At 40.3% G+C, this 16,424-nt stretch overlaps 1 protein-coding gene across 4 annotated transcripts in view; it reads right to left on the bottom strand.

The window, feature by feature from the left end:
* LOC149146658 (sodium/proton antiporter 2-like) overlaps nt 1-16,424 on the bottom strand; it is a 307,652-nt gene that overhangs the window by 48,063 nt on the left and 243,165 nt on the right. For all 4 annotated transcript variants that reach the window (XM_089448111.1, XM_089448112.1, XM_089448113.1 and 1 more), the window contains 2 exons: nt 3,496-3,557; nt 3,068-3,370 (listed from right to left, as the gene is read on the bottom strand). In XM_089448111.1, coding sequence (XP_089304237.1) covers nt 3,068-3,370; nt 3,496-3,557 — 365 coding nt within the window. The remainder of the gene's footprint in view (nt 1-3,067; nt 3,371-3,495; nt 3,558-16,424) is intronic.

Genomic DNA, 16,424 nt, shown 5'->3' on the forward strand with positions numbered 1-16,424 from the left:
GTGCTCTTCTTCTTTCTTTACAATCATGAGCAAAGTGACCATGCTTTTGATAGTTAAAGCATCTAACTTTTGACATGTCTAGATTCTCTTTATTTGATTTGAAAACATATTTCTTTTTATTACCTTTCTTTCTCTTGTCATAGGTTATAAAAGCAGTAGGTTCTATTTCTTCATGATGTGAAATTCCCCCTTTTGAGATCATTTTGGCCTCCTCTTGGTCCCAGGAGCTTATCAAATGTGGGAATAGTGTTGATGTTGCTGATGGTGGTGATAAAATTCTCCCAAGCAAGAGAAAGGCCTCCAAGCACAATCAACACCATTTCTTTGTCGGATATAGCTTCACCAGTTGTTGACAATTGATTCCTGATTTCAGTGATTCTCACGAAGTATGTTTGAATTGTCTCTCCTCTATTCATTTTGATGTCCTTAAAGTGATTCTTCAAGGCAATAATCTAGTTCAAATTACTAATTGCAAACATGTCAATTAGTTTGTCATACATTTCTTTAGCTTTCTTCAAACCAGAAACATAAATAATGAGATGATCACTAAGAGAATCAAGGATAATTTTCCTAGCTTTGATTTCACTTTTTTTATGTTTGGATTTGATAGCAGCACTTGAATTCTCTGGTGGATCAGCCATTGTGCCTTCAACATACTCCAAAACTTTGTGTTCTTCAAGAGTGATATCTAGCCTTGCTTTCCATGGACCAAAGTTTGAAGCATCATTCAACTTCTCCTCTACCTTGAAGTAGGACGAAGTCATCTTGATAAAAAAAAACTTTGGCAGCAAGTGGGGTCTCTTCAGGTGATCTCTGGTCTCCTTGGACTTGTCTTCACTAAGGCTCTGATACCATGTTAAAATCTCAAATTTCTATGAAAAAATTTAAAAACAAAATTGCAAAACATGAAAGTTCTATGCAGAAAACTGAGTGTACTTTGCAAAAAACTGAATGGAACTAAATGTACTTAGCAGAAAGTGAATGTACTTCGCAGAAAAATGAATGTATTTTGCAGAAAGTTGAATTTGCAAAAAACTAAATGTACGTTGCAGAAAACTGAGTATACTTTGCAAAAAACGAAATGTACTTTGCAGAAAATTGAATGTTCTATGTTGTTACAATTGTAAATAGAAGATAAACTTAAGGATCATATGAAAACAACAAAGCACAAATATGAGACACTAAGAGTTAAGTCCAATGACTAGGGAAAAACCCACAAGGGAAAACCCAAATGATTCTTCTTCTATTAGATTTTTTCAATTGTTCGGCAGAGCACAAAGAGAGAGAGAATGAAAATGAATAAAGTCACCAATTTCTGATCAACTTGCGGCTGAAGTGCTCTTGCTCTTTGTTTGAAAATCTTCTTCTTTTGATCAGATCTTGTCCTTGACACTTTCTCTAGCTCTTCCCTTGCTCTTACTCTTCACTCGCTCTCACACTTCTCTTTCACACAGTCAACACGAGCTCTCCTTCTTCACAATGAACATGCTACATCAACTCTGACTTGCTCTTGCTTAAATAGATGAGAAATGAGAGGAGTTACAAAATGAATTCATGCCTTGAGCCAATAATAGGAGAATTCAATTCCATGAGAAAGAAGTTACTTGAAGAGAAGTGTAACTCATCCCAAGAATAGAGAGAGAGGTACACGTCTTGAGGAGTTACAATTCGAATTAAGGAGAGAGAGAGTTACACTTAGACATGAGAGAATATTTGGTGAGAGTTACAAATCAAATTGAATGGAGGAGTTACAAGTGCATTTAATGAAGAGGAGTTACACTTGCCATATATTGAATTAGTGAGGGAGAGTTACATTCTCTTAAGTGTGGAGTTACTATTTTATTCCAAGGGAGAAACTCAATTTGCCAAGCAAAAGATTCTCAATTTACATTACTTATTTCATGAGAGAATTCATTTTTATTAATCCATTAAAGGTGAATGACTTTAGACTATTTTATAGATTAATAGTATCATTACAATAATAATACTAGTGAGGATAAAAATATTAATTCTCGACTTGTATAATCATGATTGATTTGATTTTAAAATGGATTTCATATGACGAGATCATCCTTGATTATTTAGTCATGACTTTCTAATTTTGGAAAGTTATTTCCGAGTTGAGATGTGACTTACTAGTTTTGGAAGTCATATTAGAATTATTAAAAATGAAATTTTATTATAGGCAGTTCAAACAGATTTGAAAGATATGTTTTTTTTCTAGGAGAAATTCATCCCTGAGCTGTCAAATTTTAACATTAGGTGATTTAGGGAAGCCTCTCTTGTGGTTAACTACCAGTGAAGAGCAAGAAAAAGGTTGTTGTGGTAACAGTGACAACCCTTTCTCTTGTTGTCAGAAGGTCTGGCCCTACCCAATGAGACTTTGCACCGGGCCTGCTAGATTTTGTGGCAACAAGAACATGCTTCATGCCAAGAGTAGAGCCTTCTAACTAGCATTGTAGTGTAAATTGAATCCATTGGATAGAGAAACATTTTAGGATAAATGAATTTATGCCGAACATTTGCATCACTTTGTGTACTGTCACAACTTGGATACACCCCTTGTTTTGGAAGTCGCCTCAAGAAACACACCCCAAGGTTAGGGGCTATACTGCTTTATACAGACTTCTTTTGGCTTCGGTGTTGGGTTTGAGGGGTATCTATTTCAATAAATTCAGCTGGGACTTGCACCGGACCTCATCCTGTTTTCTTCACATACCATTAGGATAGGGAAGACCACAGCAAGAATAGAACCCCATTGGATGGCTTAATAATCCACCTACCTCACCAAAGAACCAAGACCCCATTGGTAATGGCAATCCCTTTTAAAAAGTTACTCATAAATTTGAAATTATACAAGCCTTAAATTGCATAAAGGTTTTTTTGGAATGAATGCTGCATATGAAACATCATCAAACCCAACCAACAGACTGCATAAGTTATGGCAACCATGAAGATCAGCAATAACATTTACAGAACTAAATTTGTAGACTACCAAAAACAAACTTGTTTGTTCTCAATTGAGAATGAGGCACAATGATGAATTTCAACAGGTCTTCATGCTTACCTTCCAACTGAAAGAAGAATTCCGAGGAAAAAGAGGGTGCTTTGGGTATCAATTCGAGAGAGAGCTTGTGGTACTTTTAACTTCTGACTCTGAACATCACTGTCATGAATTGCATCTGTCACAACCCACAGAACTCCAAGGCCTAAAAGCATACCCAAATAAGGAGGCAATCCTGTTACTGCCTTAAAGACAGGAACAAAGAGCAGGGCGCCAATACCAACTAGAAAAACAAGTTGTCCTCCAGGTACCATCTGCTCTGATGGCATTGCATCTGTTACCTCTTCTTTTCTGTCTTGAACTTCACTGGAAAATATGGCAGAATGGACAATATTTGTTAGTCTTCTACATTATTGTGCCATTCCATATCACGAATAATACACAGACTGGATCAAAAGAAGCCAGGAAGTAGTTTAGGTGATAGCGCTTACCTGGTTTGTGACATAAGTGCCAAAGGGACTGCCATGGAAACTGCTGAAGGAATGAAAAGGTCCTGACAAAACAATAAATATAGTCATCAGATATTTGGAATCTGTCTTACCAAATTACTTGTCCAAGAGACAATATATATAAAGGACTATCCGGCTTTCTTTGAACATTAGAGTAGTAGAAAAATGTGCTCCATGGAAAATCCCAAGAGCTTCAATATTGTAAGTATGCCAAACTGACACCTATAAGGGTAGTAGCATCACAGGAAAAGTTTTACACAAACCTAGCATTGGATATCATTACAGTTACTCTATTTCAATCACAACCAAAGCAAGAATGCTAAGATCGTTAAAAACCTTGATCACTAAGATCAGTCATGGTTTTGTTAAATATTAGATTATTATTGTTAGAGCCCTGCAATGTATACCTAATAAAAGCATAAGACAGTGAAGAAGCCAGCTTTCATATTAAGAGAGAAGCATTCAGTTGTACCATGAAACCAAGAGCGATTATAATTCCTTGAGGAACAGATAGATGTGCATCTATCTTCACGGCACCCACAGAGAATAGGCTGGCCTTATTTAAATACATAAGGCTGTGAGGAAACTAATACGTCAGCCTGCCTATCATTAATGCAGGCCATCCTTTTGCATACTGTTCCAACTTTGGTGATAGGGCATATGGACAAGTACTTAAAAGTTAAACCTACTTTTCCATCCCATTTCCACTCATTTGTGCACACCTCTCTAATAAACATGCAGATCCCTCATTGCAGTGGCTACTTCAGGGCATATGCTCATAATCATACTAATGAATTGGGTTAAATGATATTATTCTTCCACTGCATATCTTTTCTATTACTGTCATCTGTTAACTCCTGAACTTGCACCTTCTGCAAGTTAGGGTTAAATACAGATTATTTGCTTATCAAGCATATTTTTGGGAGTGATCAAGATGTGGCAGAATTTGTAGCAATGGTTCTTTAGTTGAATAAGCATTTCTGAAGCATTGATTGTTATCACTGATGACATTTAAAGTCACCAAAGTGCAGATTAGAGGAGATTCCAGCATTTCCAGAATCATGGAACCTTTATTTTCAGAATTTAAGTGGCATACTTAAAGTAGGATTGTACTTATCATAACCAGGCTGTGTGTTGGTCGTTCTTCAGCAAGAAACCTGTACATGCCATGCTTTTCCTCAATGACAGGTTATCGATTCCTAAAGAAGACCAAACAGAACCAGACTCAGGATCTTGGATGCAAATTTGTTACCTGAGAGGTGCATGACACTCAGCACTTCTATGACAGACAGATCAACATCCCAAGAAGGATTAGTTCAGCATACTGCATGAAGATAATGACAACACTTATCCCAGAGAAGTCAGCATCTTAGAGATTTTCAATTCATCAATATAAGGAGTGCGCTGATGTTCATTGAAAACAAGCGATAATTTAGCAACAGATCTAGCCCTGCTCTGTGTCTCAATCAGCATGAAGATAAGGTGAGGCACTGCCTTTTAGTTAATAATAGCATAGGTTTTATGCTAATTTTAATATGGAAACAAGTGGAGAAGGGACGCTGCTGTGTGCCAAATTTAGCATATAGATTGAGTCAAAGATTGAGTCCTGCTTTTTCCTTGTTTGGAACATTTCTTAAATCACAAAAAGATTATTCCCCCTTGGACCACACGTGGAGTTTTTTTTGAGATGTTGGAGGACTTCTTGGAGATTGTTACAGCTGGTTATGCTGGTTACAGGTTGTTATATTTGTTACATGATGATGTAGCATTGAACACAATACTTTATTTTGATGATGTTAATTTTAGTTAACAATGGTATGTTCTACGCTTAGCGCAATTACTGCAATGTACTTTTAGCAGCCCAATGACAATTTCCAAATTAGTTTCCATAGCAAACACATTAACCATAAGTCACATTGACAGTAACTGTAGATAGAACCAAGGCTACTTGGGAGCAAGAGCAGGAAGCAACATTTTCAAACACTCCCGGTTTGTGAGCGAATCAGGAGCGAATTTTTATATAATATATATTTTTATATATTTTGATGCATATATGTCAACAAAAACATGTAGAATGATAAATTAGATATAAAAAACATAAAAACATGGATTGAACCATATAACATTAATCATCTAGCAGTTATAATCCTCATCAACCATGTCCACAAGTTAGTAACATACAACATATCGAGTCTTATGATTCATCAATCTTAAAGTTTCAAGCTTTCAAAATTCAATATATAACATTTATCATCATTGATCACTAAAGTTGTACTTTTAACCATTACCATTACCAAGTAACCAAACTATAACAAAAAATATCTAACATGAAATGAAATGTTTCAACTTTCACGAAGCATCATATTCATAATTCATTACCAATGAGTTATAATTGCCAACTTCAAACTTCAAACTTAAATTGTCATATATTGTTTCAAAAAATATCATAATAAATAAGAAAGAGTCAACAGTTATGAAAACTACTAGACACTAGAAAAGACAAGTAAATTTATTATCCACTGCTTCCTCTTGCCGTCGTGAGAAATGTCTAATTTTTGAGAAGGTTGTGGTGGTCTACTACTACTGGGAGTCTCCTCTCGCATAGTCAGACGACCAGAATCAGAAGCCACAAGCCCTCCACATGAGGATGTAGATGGAGGTGGCAACAGCAAAGGCAAAGATGTTGGAACTCGAGCACTACCACTGGATGGTGAGGGTGGCATGGTTGGTGTTGCTTTATCATCATCTCTTTGAAGTTCGGTATGCAATTCTTCTAGATGTAGAGCACCATCCTCCAAATTATCTTCCTCTGGGTTGTTGTCCCAAGTTTTATATGATGTAACATCACGAACCCGATCTCAATAATGACTCAACAACCTGTTGACGGTGTTGGACCCGCCAACATGTCAAGGGGATCTCCCTGGTAAGAAGTCCCAATTAGACCTTAGATCGTTTGTCGTAGGAGTCCCAGCAGTGGGTCGTAAGGTAATGCCTTGATCGCGATATTGCACAGAGGCAAGTAAGATAACTCTGTCAGTAAAAAAGGGTGTGATTGCTGCAGTGAGTCAAGGAAGGTGCATGAGAGGTTCTAACACAAGTGGGTTGAAATGAGGGTGAAGGTGAGTTCCAGGTTGAAAGGGATCAGTCCCAACTCGGCTAGGAACACACAACACACAAGACATACACAGCTTCCGACGGAGCAGTCCACACAGATGCGACAATGACAACATACAAGGTAAGATAACACGTATAGCACTCACGAATCAGTCTAAATGAGTGCAACGGTTGTTATAGCGAGCTTCGTATGAAAGGTCTATCTGATGTCTGGCAGAGCAGTCGACATGGACGGGACAGCATTAACAACATATACAACACATTTCCATTAATAGATTATGCATTACAACAAATGAAACAGTTCATATGTAAAACAAAAGTTAAAGCAACATGCATTACAAGTGTTAAAGATCAGTCTTACAACAGATACAATACATGTGTGAAAACGTGTTGGCTCTTATTATATAAAGAAGTGTAAGTTCCAATCATACAATACATCCATGTAAACCCGCTAGCCCCAACAGTGGAACGTTACAACCACATCTACCTACTCCTCCAAAGAGATGAACTAGCTCCGTGCAGTGGAGAAGCCAAGGTGCGTTACAATACTGTCCAAGCTCTTTCCAAGATAGTCTTATCAGAAGCTTGGCTGACCAAAATCCTTTACAATGAGTTATGAGGGACTATTTATAGCAAAGGGTGGGGTGACCCTTGACATTCCCCTTTGTGACAGTTCAACTACCCTCATGACTCTTCACCTACTCTATCACTATTACATCCAACTATTGACACTTGACTTACACTTGACATGACTCAACATTATAATGCACATGTACTCATGTGAAACAACATGGCTTGAGCAAGACATCACTGACACTTGGTCCACTGTGATGAGACCAACTCTTTGACATGCTTGTGATGGTAAAGGCGTTGAGCTGATGCCAAGCTTGGTCATTCGTGATGGTGTGCATGCACCTCATGGTGACATCTTGCTGAAGTGAACTCTTGCCTCTGTTGCAATCGGTGCATTGGATCAGCTCCTTCATCCAACTCGTCTGCTAACATACACATGGTCTTCTTGGGTGCGGCTGAACCATCAACAAATTGATGCATAGTGTCCGTGCTGATCTTCAAGTGTGTGGTCATGCACATCAACTTGCCGAAGTACACATTCAACTCCAGTTGGACCTGCTTCTTGTCTTTGCCTTGGTGAGTGTGTTGAATGGGTTGGGTTGCATGCGTGCGCACAATGACATGCACGTTGCTGAATCTCTTGCATGCGATCAACAACACTGTTCATCATGTCTGCTGCTGGGTTGGATCTTTAACTTGTGCAAGCACAGTTTCATTCGTGAGTGCATGTTGCGCCCACTGTTGTTCCTGTTCCTGCTGCAACTCATTCAACTATCTGTGCAACTTCATGTTCTTCCTAAGTTGCTGCTTCAGCACATGCAACTCCATCTTTGTTCCATTCTCTGTCTTCGCGCGATCTTCATGTCGCACTATCACCTCATAGCCTGAGTCTCCAAAGTTGCTTTCATTATCAGTGGATCTGCTTGATCTTGCAACTTTGTTCCGTCTCTATGTTGTCAACAACCTTCCTCTTATATTCATTGCATTCGCTACGTTCGTTGTATTGGTTGCATTCGTTGCGTTCGGTACGCTGCCTTCCGCTGTTGTTCATGATGTTGCTTGCTGTGATATCTTGATGTTCTTTTCTACAAACAACTTGATATCTTCGTGAGTAGGCAAGCTCATATAAATTTGATTGACTGGATCTCCAAGCGTGCTCCGAACGGTGTCTTCAACTCTGCCCTCTTGGAAACCATTGCACCTGCACTGCTGAGAGACAGATGAACACCTGCAATACTTGGAGACATGGCAACACTCATGGCAAGCAATCTGTCAGTCGAAAACCAAAATGAACTTAAGAACTCTCTTGCAACATACCTGTGTGACTGATCATGAAATTTGCACAATTTCGGCGAAGAGATCGAGAGATTGACTACCAAGACTGCGCAAGGCACAGTCTGGGCTGCTGGGAGACTGACTGACTATTGGAACTGCGCAATCCACAGTCAATTCTGGTTGTTGACTGCTGGAATTGCGCAATGCATAATCTCAGCTGGCAATGGTTGCAGGCTCAGTGACTGCATTGCGCAATTTTCTGGGCCAACAGTCACTGTCCCTCAAAAATGCGCAAAACAGTCCTGGAGGACAGTCACTAGGTAGAAATTAGCATTTCCTGATAGGAAGACAAAGCCTTCCCTCTCAGGATTGCGCAATGTTGTCTTGGTGAGGCTCTTAGTGAGGCAGAGTCTGGGCCAAGGCTGGCCAGACTCGCCAATGGGCAATTGAAAGTAAATGTGAGTGTGAATGCATGGTGATATTGAGTGCAAGCATAAGTGAATGATCATGCATGCAAACAGCGAATGACAGATTCAGCAAACGAAACAACATGCATGTGGGTGAGGCGAATTGCCGAATCAAAGACAGTTCGTAGTTTCATGCATGCGACAACAGTGAGATGTTGACGAAAACTAAAACAATGCTAGGACAAGCTAATATACATGTAAACAACAACAAGTGTTCAAAGAAATCAAGCAAACAGTACTCTTACAAGCGAAAACACGAAAAGCGATAGAAATGCAACACAAGGCATGGGAAATGGGCTTACCCCAAAACGACTGAGCTAAATGTGCCGACTACTCCTGGATGTGATGTGGGATGTCAGGGATGCAAGGTTGATGTCAGGAATGAGCTCTGCAGCGTCCAGTTGATGAGTTTTGATAACATCGAGGTTGTGACGCGCATGCCACAAATCTAGGTAAAGTGACATTTGGTGGGAGGCTTCTGAAATGATCCTTACATGTAACCTCCAACTGCTAAACATAGATCCCTGAAGCAAGGGATGCCTTTGCATGCTACCTTGGGAGAAACAGTGCATGCATGCAAGTTTGTTTTGCTCGGTCATGGAGGGAATCGTTCAACTTAGTTGCACATGCAAGAGACTGCTTGATTGCGGGGAAAAAATGCGCATTTTTGGCTAGGAGCTAGGTTGACTGCCCAGGAGATTTGCGCAATTTCTAGGCAGAGCAGCTCATTACTACTTAGATTTGCGCAAATTCCGAGCTGAGCAGCCCTGCTGGAGAAAATTGTGCAATTTCTGCTGGGAGTGTTGATTGGCAGAATTGCGCAATCTTGGAGCTCAACAAGCTGCCAAATAAGATTGCGCAATTTCTGGAGGGAAGGTTGGTTTCCCTCCATAAATGCGCAATTTTCTTGGGGAAGCTGCTCAGCCTGCAGCTGGACCAAGTCCGGGTGAATAGCCTGTGAGGGGAATGCATCAAGTTGTGATCGACAGGCTGCCTTTGTGCAAGAAAAACACTGAAGCTTGTGAACTTGATGAAACAAAGCAAGTTGCTGTGAAGGTTGGAAGGGAGGCTCCAAAACGAAGCTAAGGCAAAATTTTGTAGGGTGGTTGTAGCCGCTACAACACTTGGCGACACACTGGTAAAATTCCAGCTCTCTGAATGGACCTTGTTTGTGAAAAGCAAGTTTAACACCTCCCGGAAGTATTGTTCAATTCTCAGCTCCTCTTGGTTTCCACACTAGCTTGATTGTAAGATGTAGTATCTGCCAAGCTCTTGGTCGATTGACACACATTCCAAGCCAAGGCAACACAGTTGTTTCGATTGGGGCTGAGGGGTATATTGGTGCACAAGCAGTATAATCGTCAGAGTCTTAGTTTCATCTCTGGTGTTGCTCCGCTGCTAGCAGGCTTGGACAGTACCCTGGCGGAATCACATAGGAACACAAGCATGGCTCTGCTGCCAACGAGCCTGGTCAGTGCCCCGGTGGAGTTACTTGCATCACCTTCCTGAGCAGGAAGTCTTTCTCTTCTTTCACCTTATTAATTTTTCATTTTTTCAAACTTTTTCACTTTTTTTAATTTTTGTAACTGTGCATAGCACTTATTCATTTCAGAGGCGGAAGAGAGATCCCGACTTATTGAGAGCAAAAGAGGTTGTTCCAGTAGAGAAGTAGTTTATTGTATCTCTGACGTACTTGTTAAGGTTTTCCCCCTCACCTTACTCACTGAACTGACAACGGTAACCCAAAAACAACCGATTAAAGAAGGTGACACTAGTTAGCGCGCAAGCGTTGTGTTTTCACCAAGGTTCACTTCGAACAGTACGTATTTTCCTTCGACATACCATGGACTAAAAGTAACAAACTCATCATACAGAGGCAAGATGACAGATGACCAAGTAGTGATAGTTGTACAAGCCCTCTTGTACTTTACCCAGCTCGTTTCAAGAGTAATACATGGTTTCATGCAAAACTATCCTACAAATGAAACAAGCGAACTAACAAACGACAAAGCAATGCAAAATCAGAAGCGAAAGTGAAAGCAAAGCAAGCAAACAAACCAGCAAACAAAGCATGTAAGCAAACAAGCATGCAAGCAAACAACTGAAAGCAAACACTACTCCTACTCCTACACTAACGGTGCATGGACCCGATCACGTGAAGTGATATTTTCAATGCAGCCACTAGCGCATTGGTTGACCCATGTTGGTGAAGGCTTGGTCCGCGAGCAACCCAGTTGTGTGAACCAACAAACAAGAAAGATATAACAATGGAGACAACCACACTTCGTGTGTCAAAGTGCCCAGAGGACATAGTGAGTGCATGTGCATGACAAGCAGTCTGTGGACTTATCGTGGTGCTGTGTGACACTGCGTGCAACTTTGAAGCATAAGCACACTCTTGACTGTGACATGCAAGCAAACGCAAGAAACAAAGATAACTTGCGTCGTGAACAAGTGCTTGCAACGTAAGACTCCTCCAATGCATGAGCAATGGGATCGTGTAGTTCGAGTGGAGGAAGTGTGATCTGTGTGTAAGATGGGTCTTCAATGCATACAGATGAGTGATGAGGAGCCTTGGGTGATTGAACAGTTTTATGATTGGAAGTGAGACTAACCCCAAGAGAGCGAGGACCTAACATCAATGTTGCGAAAATTGCAATCGGGATTAAATCAGCGAGGGGAAAAAATCGTAAAATACAAAAATATTCATTTTTTTTCAATTTTTTTAATATCTAAAGCATCTACAACATAAAATAAATACATTGACACATAAATATGATAAAAGAACTAATACATAAGATGTGTAATATCATTTCTAGTGCTACATCACACATAACAGTGAATCATGTCCTAAATAGTAAGTCTTGACTCATGAGTCCCAACTCAGCCTCAAAATATATATCATAATGTATCTCATATCATGAGTCATAATGTCATATACAATGAAATGAACCAAATAACTAATACTATTGATTTCCTCTGCCCCTCTTGCGAGAAAATGCAATAGCTTTCCCTTTCCCTCTAGATATAGATGTCAGTGGACTCTGCTGTGCTCTAGAAGCTAAAGAACTAAGAGCTACAGGAGGTAAACCACGTCCTCTACTAGTGGCAAGGGTAGCCTGGGTAGGTGGTGTCACCTCCTCCTCCTGTTGCTCCTCCTGCTCCTCCTCCTCCCCCTCTATGCCTTCCACTACCTCCTGCTCCAACCAATCATTGGCAGACTCCGTGAGAGGCCTCTTGGCCTCAACCCTCCATGCAATAGTGGTGTCAACTCATCCAATGAGATGGCCTCCATATCAGGTATCCTCTCAAGTTGCCTCACCCACAATCGAAGATTGTAGTAGACGTAGACCATGTCATTAAGTCGCTGGGACTCCAACCTGTACAAAGATCATAAAATAATAATTATAAAAAAATATTATTTAATGAATTCAAAAAATTAATTGGAAATTTGGAAGATTTTAAGTTTTAAGTTTAACCTGTTGCGCTTCTTGTTGTGTATTTTTTCAAATACACTCCAGTTGCGCTCGCATCCTGAGGAGTTACATGTTTGGTTGAGGATTCAAATGGCAAGATTTCGCAGATGGGGTACTCTGGCACCATAGCGAGTCCACCATGCATCTACAACAAAATTACAAATAAGATAAACATAAGAAAAAAATGAAATTTGAAAGTTTAAGCAAAGTATGAAGTTACAAACTTGAAGAGACAATGAAATTTGAAACAAACTAAAAAATACCTGTCATTTTAGTCTTCCTATCAACCACATCCATCTCAAAGCTAAATGTGCCACCTGCCATCCTGTATATCTCCATTTCTTTGGAGATTTTTGCGCATTCTGTTGGAGATTGCACCATCCTCTGAACACAGGTTAAGAATCCATCCATGATCTCAGCATCAAACAAGAACCCACATGGGTAAGAAAATGCGGGGTTCAAATAGATTCCTGCAGCATGAATGGGACGATGGAGTGTGTTGTTCCATCGTTCATCGATCACTTCCCATATGAGGAGTTGTTTCTGAAACCCCTCATCTCCCTTATCATCATAGTAGGCCCGAATGGATTATTTGGCCCTATCCATGGCCTCATACAAATAGCCCATTGCGGTCTTCTCACCATCAACTAATTGAAGAACCTTTGGTAAAGGTTTAGTAATGTTGCACACCTCTTGCACTCCTGCCAGAAGTTTTCCTGGTATGAAACTAATCTGCATATGGCCTCTCCCTCTGGTTTGCGGCTAAATGTCAAAGCACGCTACTCATCCGAAAAATACATTATCTTCACATCCCACATAGAATTCAAGAGGGATTGAAAAGATATGAAACTGGTGACAAACCGTGTAATGGCGAGGTGCACCAACTCCTTGTTGTTGATGAATTTTCTCATCAAACTAAGCACAGATGCATGATTATATATAAATTTTGTAATGCTTTTTGATGAGTCAACAATATCTTTGACAAAGGAAATTTTTCCTATGTCCTCCAACATCAAATCAATACAATGTGCAACACAAGGTGTCCAAAATAAAGAAGGATGTTTCTCCATAAGCATCTTGCCAACAGCAACATAATTTGCAGCATTGTCCGTTATGACTTGGAAAACATATTCTGCACCCACCTCCAAAATAAACACATCTAGCAAATCACATAATAATTTTGCATCTTTGATATATGAAGATGCATCAACGGATTTCATAAACATTATCCCCTTGGGACAAATAGCCAGGTAAGTACCCTTTCACGAACAGGCATGTCTCTAAGACATGTATTTTCATTATTAACTAACTAAACATTAGTTAATTTACTTATTATTTATTATTATATTTATATTATTATGATTATTTATTTATTATCTATTTATTATCTATTTTTACATAATTTATGTTCATAACATTGTATTGAGGGTCTTTGTTCTTAATAATATCATGCATCAAAAGGTTCATTGTGTGAACCAAACACCTAGACCAAAACATGTTGGGGTATCTATCCTCAATAATTGTTCTCGTTGCCTTACAGTTAGAAGCATTATCAATGATGACTTGGATGAGATTGTATGGGCCAATATGTACAATTGTTTGAAGTAATGGTTGTGCAATGTTGATGGTGGTCTTGAACTTTTATGAGTAATCATATGCTGAAAGGAAGATTGCACCACCTTTAGACACAACAAGAACACTTATCAATGGCTTGCCTTTTACATTTGTCCATCCATCAGATACAATGTGTGAGAATTTCTGAATCTACACATCAGAAATCCCACTTCAATCGTTGGTTTATCATCCCCTGCTTGCTCTTTACATCAACAAGTTATTTAATTATTTAATCAGCGATGAAAAACACTATTGTAGCCTACACATACATACAGATCATGAACTAAAATAAACTAAGACAATCACACAAGCGACACCGTTATTTTTGGACAATCGTCCCCGGAAAAACCCAATTTGAAAAAACCGGTGCAACATATAGAGGGTTTGTATTATTAAGCAGATTTCTGAATACAACTAGGGTGCCAAATCCGACTCACCCAACAGAGAATAAACCTGGCAAAAGTACCTCTATCTGGAGACAAATATTTTGGCAATCCAACAACTGGATGATCAAACCCCATAGATGACAATTGTTGTTCCCAGTGCTAGGCAGCGATGGCTGCTCCAAGCTCTGCGTTGGAACTACGTCACCCACCCACTGAGCCTCCCTTGCTCAAAAGTCGATATGTTGAACTGTTGATCTCTCTGCACCACAGAAAACCTCTGCGCTACCTCTAAGGAACTGCGCCAACCCCTCTGGCTTTTGTATCAACCACTCTAGCTCTTGCGTCACCCCCTCTGGAGCTGCGTTGTCTCTCCTACTACTGCTCTGGCTCTTTGCTATGTATCATCGGCCTTGGACTGAAGTCCCTCTACCAAACTGCCCCTCTCACTGCAACTCAGATCACTTAGCTCGACTTTCTCAACAAACCACGCCCCATAAAAATCGAACTCTTTGATCTCTTTGGTGTATCTCCAACTGACCCTCAAGCCTCCTCTTATACTTTTCCTGTTGATGAATCAACGACTAAGATTAAAACAGGCTTGATCCTCGTCACTTAGAACCTTCTCACCCATATTCTTATTAATACACATTAATATTTTTATTTTCCTAAGTTTAGACTTAGGAACTCATTAAAAATATTAATTATTTTAATAACTCCTCATCCTATTGGAATTTCTCCAAATGATTTCTGGGTTCTAGAGATCTCATGTATTCTAGCCCCTCCACAAAATTTTGGAGCCAAAGCACATTCGATGCTACCCAAAATGAACACTCCCTCTTAGGAAGGAATGTGCTCTAGCAATACTTCCCCATAGAAGCATTACACTAATTCACTGCATCGATCCTCTGTGCTGCTAATGCTTGGCCTGCTGCCCTTCATCCATTGCACCACTACTTCCTGTACTACTGCCCAGACTCTACCACTACCACAACTACATCTGTACTGCAGCTCTCTCTCAAAATACTACATCATGTTGTCTATAGCACTGCCACTGCTAACTACTGCACTGCAACTCAATTACTGAGAAGCAACTAAAAACTCACAGAAACACTAACATGTTGGTCAGTCTGTATGCCTCATGATGCTAAAGCTACCTCTGCTACTAATCTGTGCTAACCCTCTGCTGCCACTGCGCTGCTGCAAATTGCTCTGTGCCTCTCGCACTGCTACAACATCCACTGCATTGCCTCAGACTTTGGCACTCTAGCTCTGCCACTGTCACTCCATCACACTTCACACCAACTGACACTCGTCATTCTACTACTGTCATTAAGGGCTCCCATAGCCGTATGTGATCCAAGAGTTTGGGCACCTCAAGGATCCGGCCCTCATGTAGTCCTCCCGATTACAGCTCAATATCGCCCCACCTCTTCTCTAGAGGTGCATGAGCACTCATGGCGCAATCGTCATCCTCGCTTTCACTAGACTAGCCTTTGATTCAGAAGCTTGCCCCTTGCCCTTCGTCTAGAGGCACTGAGTGGCATAATGTCCTAGTTCCCTACAGTTGAAGCATATGACCTTGGTGATGTCCTTCTTCTTTCTCTTCTGCTACACTTGATGTCCCGATGATGCGAGAGTTGCATCCTTGTCCTCCTCCTTCTCAACGCGGGATTCCTTGCTCCCACCTCCTATCTTGGTCATCCTCCTAAGCTCTTCTTGTCGAAGAGTTGTCAACATCTCCTCCCAATTAGGGAGAGTTGCTCTGCCCAAGATACTTTGGACAAAAGTCTCCCAGTCCTCAGTGACTGCATTTAGGGCAGTCCTGACCATGAACTCAGGATCTAGAGTAGACCCCACGGAAGTTAACTGGTCACGAATCCCTTGCAACTTGAGAAAGAAGGGATCGATATCCTCTCCTTTCTGCATCTGGTACTGTCTCAACTGATTTTCTAATAGCATCTTCTGTTGGACAGAAGATCCCTGATACAAGGTGGTTAGCGCCTCCC

This window comes from Pinus tabuliformis, chromosome X, assembly GCF_031772625.1.
Source record: "Pinus tabuliformis cultivar Carrire ecotype Pingquan chromosome X, CPIR1, whole genome shotgun sequence".
Lineage (NCBI taxonomy): Eukaryota > Viridiplantae > Streptophyta > Pinopsida > Pinales > Pinaceae > Pinus > Pinus tabuliformis.